This window comes from Lycium barbarum, chromosome 2 (genome assembly GCF_019175385.1).
Source record: "Lycium barbarum isolate Lr01 chromosome 2, ASM1917538v2, whole genome shotgun sequence".
Taxonomy (NCBI): Eukaryota; Viridiplantae; Streptophyta; class Magnoliopsida; order Solanales; family Solanaceae; genus Lycium; species Lycium barbarum.
The window spans coordinates 130,312,848-130,333,830 of NC_083338.1; the positions used below are offsets into that span (position 1 = coordinate 130,312,848).

Consider the following 20,983-nt stretch of genomic DNA (forward strand, 5'->3'; position numbering starts at 1 on the left):
TTCTCTGATGAACTCACCCTTGCAAGGGTTTGTTTTTTTTTTTTTTTTTTTTTTTTTACGTCTTTTCTTTTTCACTTTATAATTTCTTTCTAACATTCTTTTGGAATTGATTTCATAGATGGTAACTTAATTTTTGTTTTATTGCACACAATCACCAGATTGGTTTTTAAAGAAAAAAAATTATTTAATTTTATCGAAATATAATGCAAGTCACTAAACTATTTTTTGTAAAAGTTACTCAGCTTTGCTTAAAAATCATAAAAAGTTATTTTGAAGAAATAAAAGAAGCATTTTATGTGACATTTAGGTAAAGTTTAATAACTTTTTCATTAGAAATAAATTACTTAGTAACTTTACGTCATACTTAAATCAAGATTGATTGATTTTTTTTCCATACTGGTGTAACATTTGAAAGTTATGTGACCGTATCAATGAAATCAACTTCATCTTTAGTTAATTTGGCTTATTAGTAAATAGAATACTAACAACTATCCTTTCAAGTTCTTTTCAAGAAGCAGCATTGAAGTCTTTAACCCTATTTCTTGAGAAAAACCAGTTTCTTATGAAAAACCCTGAGGATGCAAAGGTTTAGTGTCCACTTTAACCTGCCCCCCCCCCCCCCCCCCCAAATCCTCAGTCACAAAAAAAAATATCTGAGCTTGAACAATTGAGAAAAGTGTGATAATCCATATTTTAGACTTCTACACCAACAAGATTCATAAGTTTTGGATCAAGAAACAAGAAAAGTTATATTTTTCACATTGAATAAATAAAAATATAAATAACAGAAAAAACAAAACTGACAAGTTTCAAGTAGTTAAACAATGTTATCCGACAAAACAAAAAAAGGCTTGGAGACGTTCCAAAAACACTAGTCGCATGCAACTCTGAAGGGGATAAACAAAGGTTTTCCGTAAAAGAACGTCACATTTTTTTCTTCTTAATAAGCTTCTTTGATTGTTTTTTGTCCTTGGTACAACGACTTTTATCTTCATCTTTTGTCATTACTTTTATGAGCTTTTAACAACAAAATAAAAATTGCATTACTACTCTTTGGAGACAATTTATGACGGAATTGGAATTTTAAAAAAAAAAATGAAAATCAGAGTCTAAGGGAGCTAATAATACTTCAGGAAAAAGGCAAGCCAAAGCCAAAAGAAGGATCTGAGGAAGCTAATACTTCTGGTGTTGCTGAAGAGAAGTGAAGGAAAATGAGAGAGAAGATGGAGCTATTTGCCACTAAATAGAGTGCATTATAATTTGCACTTAATAATATTATCTAGTAGTAATGAATATGTGGCAGCTATTATTGTAACTTTTTTCTTTCCTATGTCTATGAATAATAATAAATAAGACGTTGAGAAATTCTCAACTTCATCCAATATTAGAGTTACTTGATGCGTTTCTTTAATTTGTTATTCATCTAGGGCCTTTTTCTTTTCCATGGCTTCCATTTTGGATTCTAATTCGTCATGATAGAAGTATATTTTATGACTAGTTCAAAACTAATCATCATTATCAAAGAACTACTTTGTTCTTTAGCAAAAAGTGATTCTTGTACGAGCTAGTATATATTGTCTCTAATTTTATAAGCAAGTTAACTCCTAATGTATATTGAGATTCAAACTCTTTAGAGAAGTTTAAGCCCTAAAGGATCGAGTAGTTTTAGGAAAATTCTATGTACAGTTTCGTATTAGTCACACAATATTTATTTATTTTATAAAATCATGCATGATTAATTTGTCGTGCCGTTTCAAGCATTAAATCAGAGTTACACTATTCCGAGTCTACTACCGTAAACCAAATGGTATATACTAATTCTGGTATAACTTATACGAGAATCAACATAATTTAATATTAATATATGTTATACATACAATTAATTACTACAAAATGAAATTAACTACAATTTTTCGCATCTGTATAATAGGATACCAATAGAATTTTGCTATTTAACGACATAATTTGTTAGTGAATAATTTCTTTTTCTTTTATAGTATGCATTATTTTGTACGGGAGAAATATTTCAGATACGATAGAATGTAACATAAGAATACGTGTATAGCAATATATTTGTAAGAGAATTTAAAGACAAAAATGGTCTTAAATTAGACAAATATATCTATATGTAACAATCTGTTTTTATTATTCACTGCGTAACAATCCATGCATTTATCTTTCATCATATAAAAAATTCAACATTATTTTTCTCTTTTTTTTTTTTTTTTGGTAATTAAGCATTTTATTAATCACCAAAGTAATATTCACAAAGCGAAACCAGATAACTCATCCAGCTTGATCAAGAAAGGTATCAGGTCTCGCTTTAGAATATGCATTTCTCCTATAGAATTAGAATATGCATTTCTCCAACCTTTCTATCAAGTTTACAGAAATTATAAAGTATAGCCAAGAGAATGCAAAAACGAGCTTTCATTAACTGCAGAAAAAGAGTTAAGAATGGTGTTAAGGAGCTTTCTATGATGGATAGAGGAGATCCATACATAATGGTAGAGAAGATAATGGCAGTGATACCGCAGCAGAGTTTCCTGCTATTTCCTTGTGAAGCGAGCATGGAAACGAAAGCTACAGCACCAAAAACAAAAAAGGACTAATAGAAGACCAGCACATAAATGACCTCAATTACAGCTCCAGTCCTATTGATTGCAGACACCAACTGATCCAAAAAAACAAAAACAAAAAAATTAAGTTGTTAAAATAGTGCAAGTTAAAAGATACACATGCAGACACACACGTTAGTAAGTGTCTGTCAAGTTGTAATTGAGCAACGATCACTATATAAGCAGCCCCTTTCTTCACTACCCCCAAACAACCAACATTACTTTTCTCTAACAAACAATAGTTCTCTCTAAGCTTTTCCTCTTTTTCCCTTTGAGTTTCAGAAATGGAAAATCAATAACCACCTCTCCCAGGTACCTCCAGTAAGTCAGAAAGAAATGGTTCCGTTAAACCTTCTACCTTCTCTCTCTGATGAACTCTTCCTTGCAAGGGTTTGTTTCTTTTTTACGTCTTTTCTTTTTCACTTTATAATTTCTTTCTAACATTCTTCTGGGATTGATTTCATAGATGGTCACTTAATTTTTGTTTTATCCCACACAATCACTAGATTGGTTTTTAAAGAAAAAAATTATTTAATTTTATCGAAATATAATGAAAGTCACTAAACTATTTTTTGTAAAAGTTACTCAGCTTTGCTTAAAAATCATAAAAAGTTATTTTGAAGAAATAAAAGAAGCATTTTATGTGATAATTAGGTAAAGTTTAATGGATTTTTCCCTAGAAATAAATTACTTAGTAACTTTCTGTCACGTCCCAAACAGACGTGAGTGGCACCCACACTAGTCCTATAGTGGGCGAACCAATCCCTTAACCCATTATCAAGTCAATGTCGATTTCTTAAACCAATTAATAAACATTGCTCAGAAATAATAGCATAAAATGTCTAACAATAAAATAAACTAAATAGTAAGTGCGGAAGTCTAGCTATTACATCCCCAAAATCTGAAAGTCACCGTATAAGGACTCTAACCAACAATGTCTAAAAGAAGAGATACTGTCTAAAAATAAACATAATGTCTGGGATGAAAATAGACATCTGAAGTAAAGAAAGATCTTCAGGCGGCATGGCACGGATAGCCTCAACTAGATACGAGGTCTGGAAGACGTCTCTGGCTCAAAATCTGCATGCACAAAAAAAGTGTAGCAAGTGTAGGTCAGTACAAACAACATGTAGTGGTAGGTATAACAGGCCGACTAAGATTAGTATCATGCATACATACATAAAATAAACGAAATAGGCAGACAGGAACAACAAACATGTATCACAAATAAGATCCTCAAATAATCCACTTCCAGAACAAGTTACCACTAATCAACACTGAAACACCAATGCTCAAGCTAAAGGAAGTAAAATAAACAATAAATTTCCAACTCTGTCACACATCTGTATACACATGATAAATGGTAATTTTTTCCCCAATATCCATGACCTGCAGGGGACCAATGGTGTTCATGTACCACTCGTTCTGGAACGAACCTCGGACCACAAGCTCACACTAGGCTACATTGTCACCCCCTGTCAAATGTGCCTTAAAAGATGTATATGTTCCATCTCAATTATCATCAACAATGTCTCATAATCAAATCATACGGAATGACTCAAGAACACGTATCAAATTAACATCAATGAAGTGTAATCAAATAACACAAGTCGCAATAAGACCTACCAATAGTCTGCTCAATGATAGTACAATATGAAGCTATCTCAATCAATCTCTGAAGGGTATATATGAACACCTTCCTTACACGGTCTCAAGAATGCAATTCAATTTTGTAAACCTCAACAAAGAAAAATCACTTCACACAATTAAATCATACAACTAACAACAATCACCCAAACTTTATGTTCGAAGTCCTAGACATGCTTTCTCCTATAGATTCTACGACATATACTATCAACTAATCAAAGTCTAACTCAAGTAAACCGTAACCTACCTCGAAGCCGAACTGGAACAATGTAATCACTTCACAATAGCTTTTCCTTTCCTCAAAGCTTCAGAACATTCAAAGTCTAGAATTACAATTCTAAGTAAAGGATCATCAACTTAACAATAACAAATTGGGGATGACAATCCCACCAATTCTACCCTCAATCAAATGGGTTCATTATCCTTAGGGTCATAATCATCCTGATGCTAGTCTCAAGTATCATATTGAATCAATTTATGGGTTCTCTAATCATTTCAACCCTACAATTCTGTTTTTAGCCAAACAACCAATTTCCATCATTGAATATCAAGTCCTCATGCTATGAAGCGATAATCTCTACTCGTAGATAATCAAACAATCAATATACAACAATAAACAATACCCATTAATATTCTAGGGTTTCCTTGGTATTTGTGTTCTACCCTTCAATTCCCATTAAAGGTCCTTCGATTGAAACAGGAATCAACTAAGAACATTACGCGTAGAAAGTTAGTAATTAAGGCTTACCTTTGATGGAGAATAGTGCCCTAGCCTTAAAAAGTAGCCTCTATGCTCTTGGGAACTGTTTTAGGGATTATGTGAGGAGTGGGGTCGAAATAAGGTATTTAAATCGGGTTTCTGATTTAATGAGGACAGCTGCAGGGGTCCCCGCTTCGTTGCAGCGAGAACTACCCTCGCTGTAGCGACCAATTGAAAAATCGACCCTTTGTTGCAGTGTAACCCATCCTCGCTGCAGCGGGCTCGTGGCAGCGGAAATTCTTCCGCTGCAGCGGTGCAATCTAGGCAGTGAGCTCAGAAATTTTCCACTTTTTACTCTTAGTCTCTAAAAATCGTTCTAAGGCCTTATAAACACAGCCAACAAACAGACTAAGTTAAAAACACATCACATTGTCACTTATAAGTCACAAAACACAACATAAACACACCCCAAGTTATTTAGGCCCACTCATTTCGAACCTCGGGAAAGTACTAGCAAGGGTAGAATGGTCAATGCACGCAAAATGACCAAGCGGGTCGTTACACTTTCTGTCATACTTAAATCAAGATTGATTGAATTTTATGCCACAAAATATAGCTTACTGGTGTAATATTTGAAAGTTATGTGACCATATCAATGAAATCAGCTTCATCTTTAGTTATTTTAGCTTGTTATTGAGCTTGTACAAATGAGAAAAGTGTGATAATCCATAGTTTTAGACCTCTATACCACCAAGACTCATAAGTTTGTGATCAGGAAACAAGAAAGGTTTTTTCACATTGAATAAATATACCATAAAAATGATCAGTTTCAAGTAGTTAGACAATGTTATCAACAAAAAAAAAAAGGATCGGAGATGTTGCAAAAACACTAGTCGCATGCAACTCTGAAGAGGATAAAAAAAGATTTTCCGTAAAAGAACGTCACATTGTTTTCTTCTTAATTAGCTTCTTTCATTGTTTTTTTGTCCTTGGTGCAACTACTTTTATCTTCATCTTTCCTCATTACTTTTATGAGCTTTTAACAACAAAATAAATATTGGATTACTACTCTTTGGACACAAATTATGACGGAATTGGAATTTTAAAAAAAATGAAAATCAGATTCTAAGGGAGCTAATAATATTTCACGAAAAGGCCAAGCCAAAGCCAAAAGAAGGATCTGAGGAAGCTACTACTGCTGGTGCAGCTGGAGAGAAGTGAAGGAAAATGAGAGGGGAGATGGAGCTATGAATAATAATAAATAAGATGTTGAGAAATTCTCAACTTCATCTAATATTAGAGTTACTTGATGCGTTTCTTTAATTTGTTATGCATCTAGGGCCTTTTTCTTTTCCATGGCTTCCATTTTGGATTCTAATTCGTCATGATAGAAGTATATTTTATGACTAGTTCAAAACTAATCGTCATTATCAAAGAACTACTTTGTTCTTTAGCAAAAGTGATTCTTGTACGAGCTAGTATATATTGTCTCTAACTTTATAAGCTAATTAACTCCTTATGTATATTGAGATTCAATCTCTTTGGAGAAGTTTAAACCCTAAAGGATCGAGTAGTTTTAGGAAAACTCCATGTAAAGTTTTGTATCAGTCACACAATAATTTTTTTATTTTATAAAATCATGCATGATTAATTTGTCGTGTCGTTTCAAGCATTAAATCAGAGTTAACACTATTCCGAGGCTACTACCATAAACCAAATGGTATATACTAATTCTGGTATAACTTATACGAGAATCAAAATAATTTAATATTAATATATGTTATACATACAATTAATTACTACTTTTCTTTTATAGTATGCATTATTTTGTACGGGAGAAATATTTCAGATACGATATAATGTAACATAAGAATACGTGTATAGCAATACATTTATAAGACAATTTAAAGACAAATATGCTCTTAAATTAGACAAATATATCTATATGTAAAAATCAGTTTTTATTATTCACTGCGTAACAATCCATACATTTATCTTTCATCATATAAAAAATTCAACATTATTTTTCTCTTTTATTTTTTGTAATTAAGCATTTTATTAATCACGAAAGTAATATTCACAAAGCGAAGCCAGATAACTCATCCAGCTTGATCAAGAAAGTTATCTGGCTTCGCTTTAGAGTATGCATTTCTCCTATAGAATTAGAATATGCATTTCTCCAACCTTTCTATCACGTTTACAGAAATTATAAAGTATAGCCAAGAGAATGAATAAAACGAGCTTTCATTAACTGCAAAAAAAGAGTTAAGAATGGTGTTAAGGAGCTAACTATGATGGATAGAGGAGATCCATACATAATGGTAGAGAAGATACTAGCAGCGATACCGCAGCAGAGTTTTCTGCTATTTCCTTGTGAAGCGAGCATGGAAACGAGAGCTACAGCAGCAAAAACGAAAAAGGACTAATAGAAGACCAGCACATAAATGGCCTCAATTACAGCTCCAGTCCTATTGATTGCAGACACCAACTGATCCAAAAAATAAAAACAAAAAAATTAAGTTGTTAAAATAGTGCAAGTTAAAAGATACACATGCAGACACACGCGTTAGTAAGTGTCTGTCAAGTTGTAATTGAGCAACGATCACTATATAAGCAGCCCCTTTCTTCACTACCCCAAACAACCAACACTACAAGAAAATAGGCTTTTAGCGAAGGGAAATCCAGTCGTTAAAAGCAAATCACAGTTAAGCTTCCACCATCAGAATCACTGTTTTTGTGCTTTATTCCTCTAGGGTTCTAAATTTTTGAAAAACTAATTAGAGAAAGACTTAAATTTTAAACTCAACATAAAGGAACACAGAAGTTAGTCCACGAAGAAGGAGAAAAAAAGAGAATAACACAAATCGAAAGCAGTGGATATGGAAACTCGACCATACCAGAAATTCTTTCTTCTAAAGCACAAATTAAAAATACCCTAAATTAGGATAATTGAAATCGATAAGATTCTTGAACACCAACACCACCAAAGCAGCACCAACATCCATATATCTACAAGTGTGATCATAATCTTATTAATCTAAACCAAAATTAACATATAAAAAGGTAAAGTTTCGAATCATACCTTAAGAAGGAGCTCTAAGATGAACAATTGATGCCGACAGAGGTGACGAACAATTTTTTCTTCTCCCATAAACGTACTGTAACAGTTTTGCTTCTCCTAGAACTTACTTTTGGTAGCAGTTGATGGTGGACCATGTTGGAGTTATTTTATTCTTCGGAACTGTGCGTGTGTTTTCATCAATGCATAATGTTTTATTTTTGAGAGAGAGGGGGGTTGGGTTGGGGGAAAAGGAAAAAGAGGGAAAAAGTAGCGCCTATTTTTTATTGATTATAGTTTCAACGACCGGTTATTATGTGTTTTAAAGACGGAATATTATCCCCTTGTTAATGTTAAGCTAAAAATTGGCTTTAAAGACCGGAAAAAAGGTTTGTCGCTATAAATATATTTATAACGACCGGCTTCATGTCCCTTCGTTAAGAAGTGATCGTTAAAAGTCATATTTCTTGTAGTGCAACATTACTTTTCTCTAACAAACAATAGTTCTCTCTAAGCTTTTCCTCTTTTTCCCTTTGAGTTTCAGAAATGGAAAATCAAAAACCACCTCTCCCTGGTACCTCCAGTAAGTCAGAAAGAAATGGTTCCATTAAACCTTCTGCCTTCTCTCTCTGATGAACTCTTCCTTGCAAGGGTTTGTTTCTTTTTTATGTCTTTTCTTTTTCACTTTATAATTTCTTTCTAACATTCTTTTGGGATTGATTTCATAGATGGTCACTTAATTTTTGTTTTATCGCACACAATCACTAGATTGGTTTTTAAAGAAAAAAATTATCTAATTTTATCGAAATATAATGAAAGTCACTAAACTATTTTTTGTAAAAGTTACTCAGCTTTGCTTAAAAATCATAAAAAGTTATTTTGAAGAAATAAAAGAAGCATTTTATGTGATATTTAGGTAAAGTTTAATAACTTTTTCATTAGAAATAAATTACTTAGTAACTTTCTGTCATACTTAAATCAAAATTGATTGATTTTTATGCCACAAAATATAGCTTACTGGTGTAATATTTTAAAGTTATGTGACCATATCAATGAAATCAGCTTCATCTTTAGTTATTTTGGCTTATTAGTAAATTAAATAGAATGTTAAAGTTACTTTCTCTCGAACCATAGTACTATTATTTGATTAGATCATCGAATCTTAACTGCTTTCAAGTTCTTTTCAGGAAGCAGCATCGAAGTCTTTAACCCAGTTTCTTAAGAAAAACCAGTTTCTTGTGAAAAACCGTGAAGATGCACAGGTTGAGTGTCCAATTTGAAACCCCCCCCCCACCCCCCCACCCCCACCCCAATCCTCAGTCACAAATTTTTGCATATAGCTTATGCAAGTGTTATTTATGAGTAATTAATAAAAGTAAGTAACCAAACATGATATAACTTTAGATTTTAATGTAGGGATTAAATCCCTTCAAACCCCAACCAAACACCACCTAAGGGCATGAACTAGTCATGTGATGTTGATGCTCGAACAAGTTTCCTTATAGGGTTCAAAACCTTTTTAATACTTTTCCACGAGCTCTCAACCGCTTTTCTTGTCGCGTTTTGATTGTAATTCTAAACAGTGTGAACGTTATTGGCATTCCTCCCCTACATTAATGTACGTTGTGTAATCACCGCAAATCTTTATTTTGTCGCCTTCTTTTTTTCCCGTTTTTAGATTTTTATTGTCTTTGTTGGTATTTATCGGTTGAAAATATAATCTTCATTTTGTCGTGTACTCATTGAAATTCTCTACTTTGTTGCCTCCTTCATTACATTACTCATATGTTCATTCTCTAATCAATTATTCCTCACGATGCTCATCTTTTCATTCCTTTCTTTGACGCGTTTTGACTGTAAAACTAAACATTCTATTCATGTTACTGCCATTCTTCCCATGTTTGTTAAAATTTATGTTGCATTATCATGTACTAATCACAAATTGTTTTCTGTTACCTTTGCAACTTCATGCTCCATCTTTTACCATTTTCTAATTTTATAAGGCACAATCAAATTGCTTATGCAGCGGAAGTTTACAATCGACTTAACGCTTGATGAAGGAGGTGGAATTCAACATTCAGCCCTTTTTATGAAGGGAGCTACGGAAATTTCCAAAGGGGAAAAAAAAAAAGACATGGTGCTCATATTGGTTGCTAAGTGCCTCTCCAATGAACAAAATGAATTGACTAACCCCCTAGTATTTAACACATCGATTATGAACGATGTGCCTCACATTAATGGGCTGGTCATGTTAATTTTACCTCTGGGCCTCTGGTATATGTTAAGGATGAGCCTCAGCATTCACAAACACACTGTCTATCAAAATTAGTCCAACATAAACACCAAAATGAACCTTTTGAGGGGGGGAAAAGGAAATAAAATCTAAGTTCAGCTTACAAGATTTCTCTGAATAATAAGGCATTCACCAGAAGAAACCAAAGAACAAAAAGAAGGATCGTGGTTTATTTCAGCCGCAATGAGGAGAAAAAGTGTAAAAAAACATCTGAGAACTAGTCCAAATTTAAATAGAACAAACAGATGTCAAAGATCTCTAAAGAAAATCAAAAGGGTATTAGCACCTAAAAAAAAAAAAAAACAAATCCAGAACATCATTCGAGAATTAAGCATTTGTCTAAACTTGCTCAGGTTTTGACTTGTTATGGAAGCTAAGATTGTTTCTCCTCATGGTGAGACTTGCTAAGTACTTTTGTTATTTCTCATCTCCAAGGACTCATCAGGGGTCGTTTTCTAGGTAGATCCCTTCTTGTCACAGTATATTGCATATAAGATAAGTTGCAACTGTTCCTAAGCCAAAGTCAAATCCATGCGGAATCTGCAATGCAACAGCACACACATCTTGTCAAGTAAATCCTTAATCAACTGCAAGATCCATATTTTGGTATACTTCCTATATCTTAATTCTAATAGGTACTTACAGCAACAAAGGGGCCCTTGCCAAGAAGGCCAAAGGCGAAGCAGGAAGCGCCACATAGGAACAAGAACAATGGCATGAACTCCACGCTCTTCGTCTTGATGACCAGTCTCTGTATACATAAAATTGTTCTCGAGTTTATAGCTGCTACATAGTAAAGTGACTTAATTATTGAAAGCAATCAAACATTTTCGTAAGTAGGAATATCCCTTATGTCATAATTGAACATCTAATAGCACAACTCACCCAACTCCCCATCCAATTTTGGGACTTTTCCGTCAGCTTAACAAGAATTGTGAGTGTAGAAAAAAGAACAAGAAATGATGTTAAAGTACTCTTTGTTATAAGATCTGGATATTCTAACATTAGCCCTTAAAAACTGAACACCTAAAGTCTGGAACTTTCTATCAAGTTTACAGATTATAAAGTATAGCCAAGAGAATGAAAAAAAGAGCTTTCATTAACTAGAGAAAAAGAGTTAAGAATGGTGTTAAGGAGCTTACTATGATTGATAGAGGAGATCCATACATAATGGTAGAGAAGATAGTGGCAGCGATAACGCAGCAGAGTTTTCTGCTATTTCCATGCGAAGCGAGCATGGAAACGAGAGCTACAACAGCAAAAACAAAAAAGGTCTAATAGAAGACCAGCACATAAATGGCCTCAATTACAGCTCCAGCCCCATAAATTGTAGACACCAACAGATATGAAAAAACAAAAACAAATAAACTAAGTTGTTAAAACAGTGCAATTTAAAAGATAAACATGCAGACACACACGTTAGTAAGTGTCTGTCAAGTTGTAATTGAGCAATGATCACTATATATGCAGCCCCTTCCTTCACTGCCCCAAACAACCAACATTGCTTTTCTCTAAACAAACAATAGTTCTCTCTAATCTTTTCCTCTTTTTCCCTCTGAGTTCTAGAAAATGGAAAATCAAAAACCACCTCTCCCAGGTACCTCCAGTAAGTCAGAAAGAAATTTCTCTGATGAACTCGTCCTTGCAAGGGTTTGTTTCTTTTTTATGTCTTTTCTTTTTCACTTTATAATTTCTTTCTAACATTCTTTTGGGATTGATTTCATAGATGGTCACTTAATTTTTGTTTTATTGCACACAATCACTAGATTGGTTTTTAAAGAAAAAAATTATTTAATTTTATCAAAATATAATGAAAGTCACTAAACTATTTTTTGTAAAAGTTACTCAGCTTTGCTTAAAAATCATAAAAAGTTATTTTGAAGAAATAAAAGAAGCATTTTATGTGATATTTAGGTCAAGTTTAATGACTTTTTAATTAGAAATAAATTAATACTTAGTAACTTTCTGTCATGCTTAAATCAAGATTGATTGATTTCTATGTCACAAAACATAGCTTACTGGTGTAATATTTGAAAGTTATGTGACCATATCAATGAAATCAGCTTCATCTTTAGTTATTTTGGCTTATTAGTAAATAGAATACTAACAACTATCCTTTCAAGTTCTTTTCAGGAAGCAGCATTGAAGTCTTTAACCCAGTTTCTTGAGAAAAACCAGTTTGTTGTGAAAAACCGTGAGGATGCACAGGTTGAGTGTCCAATTTACCCCACACCCCTTCCAAAAACCCACCCCTATCCTCATTCAATAAAAAAAATAAAAAATAAACAATTTATGAGCTTTTAATAACAACAAAATAAAAATTGGATTACTACTCTTTGGACACAATTTATGACGTAATTGGAATTTTAAAAAAAAAAATGAAAATCAGATTCTAAGGGAGCTAATAATATTTCAGGAACAAGCCAAGCCAAAGCCAAAAGAAGGATCTGAGGAAGCAGCTACTGCTGGTGCTGCTGGAGAGAAGTGAATGAAAATGAGGGGAGATGGAGCTATTTGCCACTAAATATAGTGCATTATAATTTGCACTTAATAATATTATCTAGTAGTAACGAATAAAGTGGCAGCTCTTATTGTAACCCTTTTCTTCCCTATGTCTATGAATAATAATAATAATAAATAAGATGTTGAGAAGTTCTCAACTTCATCTAATATTAGAGTTACTTGATGCGTTTCTTTAATTTGTTATTCATCTAAGGCCTTTTTCTTTTCCGTGGCTTCCATTTTGGATTCTAATTAATCATGATAGGAGTATATTTATGACTAATTAAAAACTAATCATCATTATCAAAGAACTACTTACTTCTTTTGCAAAAAGTGATTCTTATACGAGCTACTATATACTGTCTCTAATTTTATAAGCTAATTAACTCCTAATGTATATTGAGATTCAATCTCTTTTGAGAAGTTTAAACCCTAAAGGATCGAGTAGTTTTAGGAAAATTCCATATAAAGTTTCGTATCAGTCACACAATATTTCGTTTATTTTATAAAATCATGCATGATTAATTTGTCGTGTCGTTTCAAGCATTAAATCAGAATTACACTATTCCGAGTCTACTACCGTAAACCAAATGGTATATACTAATTCTGGTATAACTTATACGAGAATCAACATAATTTAACATTAATATATGTTATACATGCAACTAATTACTACAAAAAGAAATTAACTACAATTTTTCGCCAATCTGAATAATAGGATACCAACAGAATTTTGCTATTTAACGACATAATTTGTTAGAGAGTAATTCCTTTTTCTTTTATAGTATGCATTATTTTGCACGGGAGAAATATTTCAGATACGATAGAATGTAAGATAAGAATACGTGTATAGCAATACATTTATAAGAGAATTTAAAGACAAATAAGCTCTTAAATTAGACAAATATATCTATATGTAACAATCAGTGTTTATTATTCACTGCGTAAAAATCCATGCATTTATCTTTCATCATATAAAATTTCAACATTATTTTTCTCTTTTTTTGGTAATTAAGCATTTTATTAATCACCAAAGTAATATTCACAAAGCGAAGCCAGATAACTCATCCAGCTTGATCAAGAAAGCTATCTGGCTTCGCTTTAGAATATGCATTTCTCCTATAGAATTAGAATATGCATTTCTCCGAGAAAGTCCTACTGGCATCAAGAGCTCGAGCGCTACAAAGACATACTATTCTTCTGGCAATTACATCCTCTGTAACCTCTTGTGCTCAAAGACTCTAGTATTTCTCTCCTTCCACAGTGCATGGACAAATTCTGCATACACTAGTTTCACCACTTTAGCTGCTTGGCTTTTGACCTTGGTTCAGTGTAGCAACCAGTGCAGATTTTGTGTCCAGTTCTGCCCTGTAGGCTGTTGAATTTGTAGCCATGCATAAGCCAGACCCCACCTTGACCACAAAGGGGAAAGTAACAAACAAATGATCTCGAGTTTCATCCTCAATTTTGCACAACACACTTGGAATCCACTTTTATACCTCAGCTTATGCAAATATTTTTAATGCATGTATTATTAATACCCTCATCTTTATTTAACATTTTATCCATATAAGCCTCTTTATATGTAAGGTCAGGGTAAGGTCAGCGTACACTCTACCCTCCCCAGACCCCACTTGTGGGATTCCACTGGGTATGTTGTTGTTTATCCCGTATAAGATAAAATATAAATTTTCGCATATAGCTTATGCAAATTTTATTTATGAGAAAAATAAAAGTAACCAAACATGATATAACACTATACTTTGGAACTTAACGTAGGGATTAAGTCCCTTCAAACCCAACAAAACGACACCTAAGTGAAGTGTCTTAATCTTTTTAGAGCTATCGCCATTTGTAACGAAAGTAGGGCTCCCTTTTAAGAAAATTGAACATCTAACAGCAAAATCATCCAAACTTCCATCCAAAATTGGAACTTGTCCATCAGCATAAGAACAAATATGAGTGTAGGAAAGAGAACAAATGGTGTAAAGCGCGTATCTTTTTCCATGTTCTGGACATTTTCTTATTACACAGGAGCACCTTATCTAGAACTGAACATCTAATAACACATTCTCCTAACCCCCAACCACCTCTTGCACATCCAAAGTTTGGACCTATCTTTTTTTTTTTCTTTTTTTTTTTTTGGACCTATCTATCTATCAACTTAACAGAAATTACAAGAGAATGGTAAAAAAGAACTTTAATTAATGGTGTTCAAGTGCTTATTTTTTTTAAGTAACGTTCTAACAGGAACCCTTAAACAGCTGAACATCTAAAGTTCGTACCTTTCTGTCAAGTTTACAGAAATTGTGATGTGTAGACAAGAAAACTAAAACTATAAAATAAATAACTGCTGGAGAAAGAGTAAGAAACTTAGTATGATAGATAGAGGAGATCCATACATAATGATGGAGAAGATAGCGGCAGCGATACCGCAGAAGAGCTTCCTGTTATTCCCATGTAAAGCGAGCAGGGAAACAAGGGCTACTGCATCGAAAACAGTAAGGACTAATAGAAGAAGTGCTGAGATTTACTTCTTCTCTTTCTTTGGTGCAAATGCAAAGCACATAAATGCTCTCAATTACAGCTCCAGTCCCATTGATTGTAGACACCAACAGATTGATTGGTGACACAAATGGTAAGCCATACCTATCCAATTGAGAGACAAACAAACCAGTTCAAGAAAACATACATCACTTCTGTAACAAAATCTAGAAGAGGTAGGAACCAAAAGTATTTTTAGAGTGGGAAAATCATTTAAATCTTTATTATGTTAATGAACAAAGACCATTTCTTTCTCTAAAAACAGATGGCCACATCCAAAGATTTGAGGAACCAAACACATTTTAATATCTTACTCATCCAAAAGAACAACTTTTTGGAGAAAGAGAACAGTACTCGCACAGAGGATTTTCTATTTGCCTGCCTTTGTACTTTATATTGAGTACAGTAAAGAAGAGAAACAAGAAACCAAAAACAAAAAACCAACAGAAACACAATTGGCAAACCAATTTAAAATAAAAGAAAACAAAGAAAAACACAAGAAAGACACGTTATGTGTTAGTTGCAAACCTCTAATTGGCCACTTATCTTTCTATAAGCAGCCAATTTCCTTTCACTAAACCAAGCCTATACCATAACCCTGAAAGCTCTCTCTCTCTCTCTCTCTCAGTTTTTCCTTTTGAAAAAAATGGAAAACAAGAAACCACCACTCCCAGGTAGCCCCAGTAAGCTTGGAAAGATTGGTTCTGTTAAATCTTCCGCCTTCTCTGATGAACTCTTCCTTGCTAGGGTTTGTTTCTTTTCTACTTTTTTTCTCCATCACTTAATCAAATCTAACACTTTTTATTTCTTTCTCTCATTCTTTGTTTATAAATGATCACTTGGTTTTTATTTCATTGCAATAAATTCATTAGATTATTTTTTGTGATTAAAGAATCACTCAATTCTGCTTAAGTTTCACACAATCTTTTATAACAGAAAAATTACTCAGCGTTGCTTAAGTATCGTAGAAAACCATTAGGAAAAAACAAAGAGATATGATACTTAGACAAGGTTGAATAGATCTTTTTTTGTTACAAAAAAGGTTATGTAGTAACTTTCTGTTATACTTGAACAAAATTGAGCGATTTTTATGTCAGAAAACTTGAACAAATTTCAGTGATTTTTATGTCAGAAAATATATATAATGCAATTGTCTTGAATTATTATGGCTTATTGGTGAATATAGAGAATACTAACAGCTATCCTTTTTAGTTCGTTTCAGGAAGCAGCGTTGAGGTGTTTAACCCAGTTTCTTGAGAAAAATGGTGACCATGCATTCCAGGTTGAGTGTCCGAGTTCTCCACCCCCGCACACCATTCACAATAATAATAATAATAGACAATCCAAACTTGTACAAATGAAAAAAAAATGTACAAATGAGAAAAGTTTGATTATCCATAGTTTTGGACTTCTACACCGCCAAGACTCATAAGTTTTGGATCAGCTCATACATTTGACAACATTGCATAAATATAAATGATAGAGAAAACAAATTGACTACTTTGAAAATGACCAGTTTTAATAAAGTAGTTAGTAGCTAAACAATGTTAACCGACAAAAAAGCAAAAGTAGATGTTACAAAGTACATGCTGCAATTCGCATGCAACTCTTAAGAGGACAAAATTTGGCAGGTGGGTAAAGACAGAACATCTTCACATTTTTTCTTCTTAAATTAGCTTCTTCGGTTGTTTTTTGTCTTTGGTGCAACTAATCTTATCTTCTTGTTTTGTCACTCCTTTTATGAGCTTCTAACAACAACCAAAAAAGAAAAGAAAAAAGCAGTCGATTATTACTCTTTTGGACACAATTTATGACCGAAGGAATTGACAAAAAAAATAATTTGAAGATCAGACTCTGATGGAGCTAATGATAATTCAGAAAAAAGGCAAGCCAAAGCCAAAAGAAGGATCTGACGAAGCTACTACTGTTGATGCAGCTGGGAAAGAAGGAATATGAGAGGGGAGATGAAGCTATTTGCCACTAAATATGGTGTATTATAATTTGCACTTAATAATATTATCTTGTAGTAATGAATAAAGTGGCAGATCTTATTATCTTATTCTCTGGCGTTTATCTTAGAATTACATTAATCCAAGTTTACTATCGGAAAACCAAATGGTATATACTAACTCTGATATAACTTATACGAGAATTAATATAATTATAAATATATTAATGTATCATATATATAATTAAATACTACAAAAAAGAAATTAACTACTACAATTTTTTCGCTAATTCGTCTAAATAGGATTACCAATAGAATTTTGCTACATAATGATAAAATTTATTAGTGACTAATTCCTTTCTTTATGGTATGTATTATTTTGTATGGGACAGAATGTGAGATAAGAACAGGTGCATAACAATACATGGATAAAAATATTTAAAGACAAAAATTCTCTTAAGTTAGACAAATATATTTGTATGTAACCATCAATTAATTATTATTATTATGATTAACTGCATGCAGGACAATTCCTACATTTATTTTCATCATATAAAAAATTTCAACATTATTATCTCCACATAAATAATATTTATACTATAATCCTTGCATAATTAGAGGGAAAATTAAAGATCCCTAAGTGGGCTGTTTGGTTTAGAGACAAGTTATGTGGGAGTTACAATGTTGGTATTAGTAATATTGAGAATTTGGGATTAGTAATGCAGAAATTAACAATTTAAGGATTATAATATAACGATTATTTGAATGTTATTTAACTTGATATATTACAGAACTAAAAATACAATTATTATTATTTTTGATAAGGAACTTAAATATTACAAAACTAGAACTACAATATATGATCTAAAATATGTGTGATTACTTTCTTAAAAAATAAAAACAATTATTTACTATTATAAGGGTTAGTTTTCATTCATGTATTATTAATACCCTCATCTTTATTCTACGTTTTATCCCGTAAAGATAATACATAAATTCATGCATATAGCTTGAGGAAAATAAAAATAATGAAACATGATATAACATAATACTTTGGATTTAATGTAGGGATTAATTTAGATTTAATGTAGGGATTAAAACCCAACCAAACGACACCTAAGTGCATGAACTAGTCATGCGATGGAGTAAATATCTCAAAAGGTCACTCAAGTATGTAGAAATATGTAGCAAACTCACTTAAATTAGTTCTGTATCAATAAAGTCACTCAACTTATGATTTTTCTCTTACAAAGTCGCTTTATATGATTTGTCATCAGCAAAATATGACTTGGAAAAATAAATAAATTTTTTATGTCATGTAAATATATCGGATCTTTTAATATTTTATTATTTGTGGGATCCATGTATACATGACATAAAAATTAATTTGTTTTGTCAAGTCAGATTTTTCTATGACAAACCTTGTAGAGTGACTTTTTAAGAGAAAACTCATAAGTTGAGTGACTTTTTTATTATAAAACTAAGTTAAATGACTTTGTTAAATAATTTCACATACTTGAGTGACCTTTTGAGATATTTACTCTCATGTGATGCTAATGCTTGAATAAGTTTCCTTGTTAGGGTTCAAAACGTTTTAATACTTTTCACATGCCTCTTCATCTGTTTCTTTGTCACGTTCTGATTGTAATTCTAAACATTATATCAACGTCATTGACATTCTTCCCCTACTTCTTGTTAAAATTTATGTTACATTGTTATGTACTCACCGCAATCTTTGGTTTGTCGCCTTCTTATCTTCCCTTTCTACTTTTCTCCCCTTTATTAATTTTTGTTGTCTTTACAAGAATTTATTGATTTAAAATACAATCTTCATTTTGTCGTGTACTCTTTGCAAATCCTTATTTTGTTGCCTCCTTCATTACCCTTCACTTCTTTGTTCATTCTCCAATCATTATTCTTTCCGATGCTCATCTTTTCATCTCTTTCTTTGGCGTGTTCTGATCATAAATCTAAACATTATAATGGACTCACCGAAAATCTTTATTTTGTCGCCTTTTTAACTTCCTTTCCTACTTTTTCCCCCTCTTTCTAATTTTTGTTATCTTTGTTGGAATTTCTCAATTAAAATATATAATCTTCATTTTGTCGTTCACTCACCGCAAATCTTTACGTTGTTGCCTCCTTCATTACCTTCACTTATTTGTTCTTTCTAATCAATTATTTCTCCTGATGCTCATCTTTTCATCTCATTCTTCGCTGCTTTCCGATTGTAAACCTAATTATGGTATCAACATTATTGTGATTCTACTAAACAGGCAGCCTACAACTAAATACATAGGTGCAGACTTTGCAATCTTATGCCCCAAGAACTAAGGTGATTAAAGTTCTCTGGAAGCCCCCAGATACTGGTTGGGTGAAATGCAATAATGATGGGGCGTCTAGAGGAAATCCTGGAAGAGGATCATGGGGATTCTGTGTGAGAAATGAGACTGGAGATGTGATAGTTGCTAAGGCAAAACAGATGGAAGATCCTAATTGTACTAATACTCAGGCGGAAGCTATGGCTATAGTACACGCTCTGAGATATATGGAGGAAAGGCAGTATTATCAGGATTATAATTGAAACAGACTCTCTTTTATTAAAGAATATCATTCTCAGAGCTTGGGAAATCCCCTGGCAGATAATTGAAAATGGTGGAGGAAATCTGGAGATTAATGACTCATAAAATAGTTAGGGTGATGCATATAATGAGAGGCTAATATGTTGGCAGATCACCTAGCTAATTTTGCATGAGATCATGGAGAAGTGGCTTCAGATTCTTTCAAGGGGTTGGGAACTCAGGGGAGGAGATTGATTAACAATGATAAGTTACAATTACCAACCCGCAAGGGTGGCTCAGTTGGTAATGGAGGTCTCAGGCTCGAAACCCCCTGCCTACAACATCAGGGGATTTGCCTTCTGGGTTGAGCTCGTCACACCAGGCTTGCCTACTGTGGGTTGTCTCTTTTGTGTGGTTTGCGGGCTAGGAGCAGGGTTTAACCTGTGCGCACCCGAAGGGTAGCGGGCTGTGGGTTCCCTTGTCATCAAAAAAGTTACAATTACCATACCTAAGGATCAGACGGTGCAAGAGATGAATGAAAACATTGAAGGAAGGAGAACAAGTCATATTTTCTATGTTCAAATCTTGTTGTAGAAGGAGAAGATGGGAAATAAGTTTATCTAACATTAGTTCCTTGTTTTGGAGGTATCAAATACATAAGCATAAGAACATAGCAGGACCACCACAAGGACAATCTAAAAAACAGAGACTGAATGGCACTGAAACAAAAAAAAAAAAAGAGTTGCAAGATTTACCAGCATCCAAGTGAATGGAGAACAACATCTTCAAGAAACAACAGACGAATCAGCAGCACTCGCACAAGTTTCAACCACAAGACCACAATATAAAGATCGACCAGGGAAGCCAACGGGAAAGACATCAAATTAGTTTCCAATTAGGGATTTCACTTTTGTTCTTCTTTTCCTGAACTACTTTACTATTAGGATTTCATTTTGTGCATTGCAAGACATTTACTTTTAATAATAATAAAACAGCCCCTGGGACCTTATTTTAAAAAATAAAAAATAAAAAATTGGTAACTAATTTTGTAAGGGCAATTTGCACGATTGCCTTATTTCGGGTCCTGGATTCGAACTCCGGCTCAATCAGAA

General features: G+C 33.0%; 1 protein-coding gene across 6 annotated transcripts; it reads right to left on the reverse strand.

Annotated features, from left to right (window-relative positions):
- Window positions 1–10,371: 10,371 nt before the first annotated feature.
- LOC132627231 (bidirectional sugar transporter SWEET1-like) lies at window positions 10,372–20,983 on the reverse strand. 6 transcript variants are annotated; one of them, XR_009577809.1, is made up of 5 exons: window positions 20,627–20,983; window positions 14,967–15,467; window positions 11,459–14,932; window positions 10,960–11,099; window positions 10,372–10,856 (listed from the first exon to the last, which is right to left on the reverse strand). XR_009577809.1 is itself a non-coding variant. In XM_060342452.1 (5 exons), exons 2-5 carry the CDS (start codon window positions 15,276–15,278, stop codon window positions 10,791–10,793), a joined length of 339 nt encoding a protein of 112 aa, XP_060198435.1. In that variant the 5' UTR covers window positions 15,279–15,467; window positions 20,627–20,865; the 3' UTR covers window positions 10,372–10,790. The 6 variants fall into 6 exon arrangements, 1 of the variants encoding a protein (XP_060198435.1); XR_009577808.1 differs by having other exon boundaries at window positions 10,960–11,067; window positions 20,627–20,981; XR_009577810.1 differs by having other exon boundaries at window positions 10,960–11,067; window positions 11,459–14,230; window positions 15,221–15,467; window positions 20,627–20,980.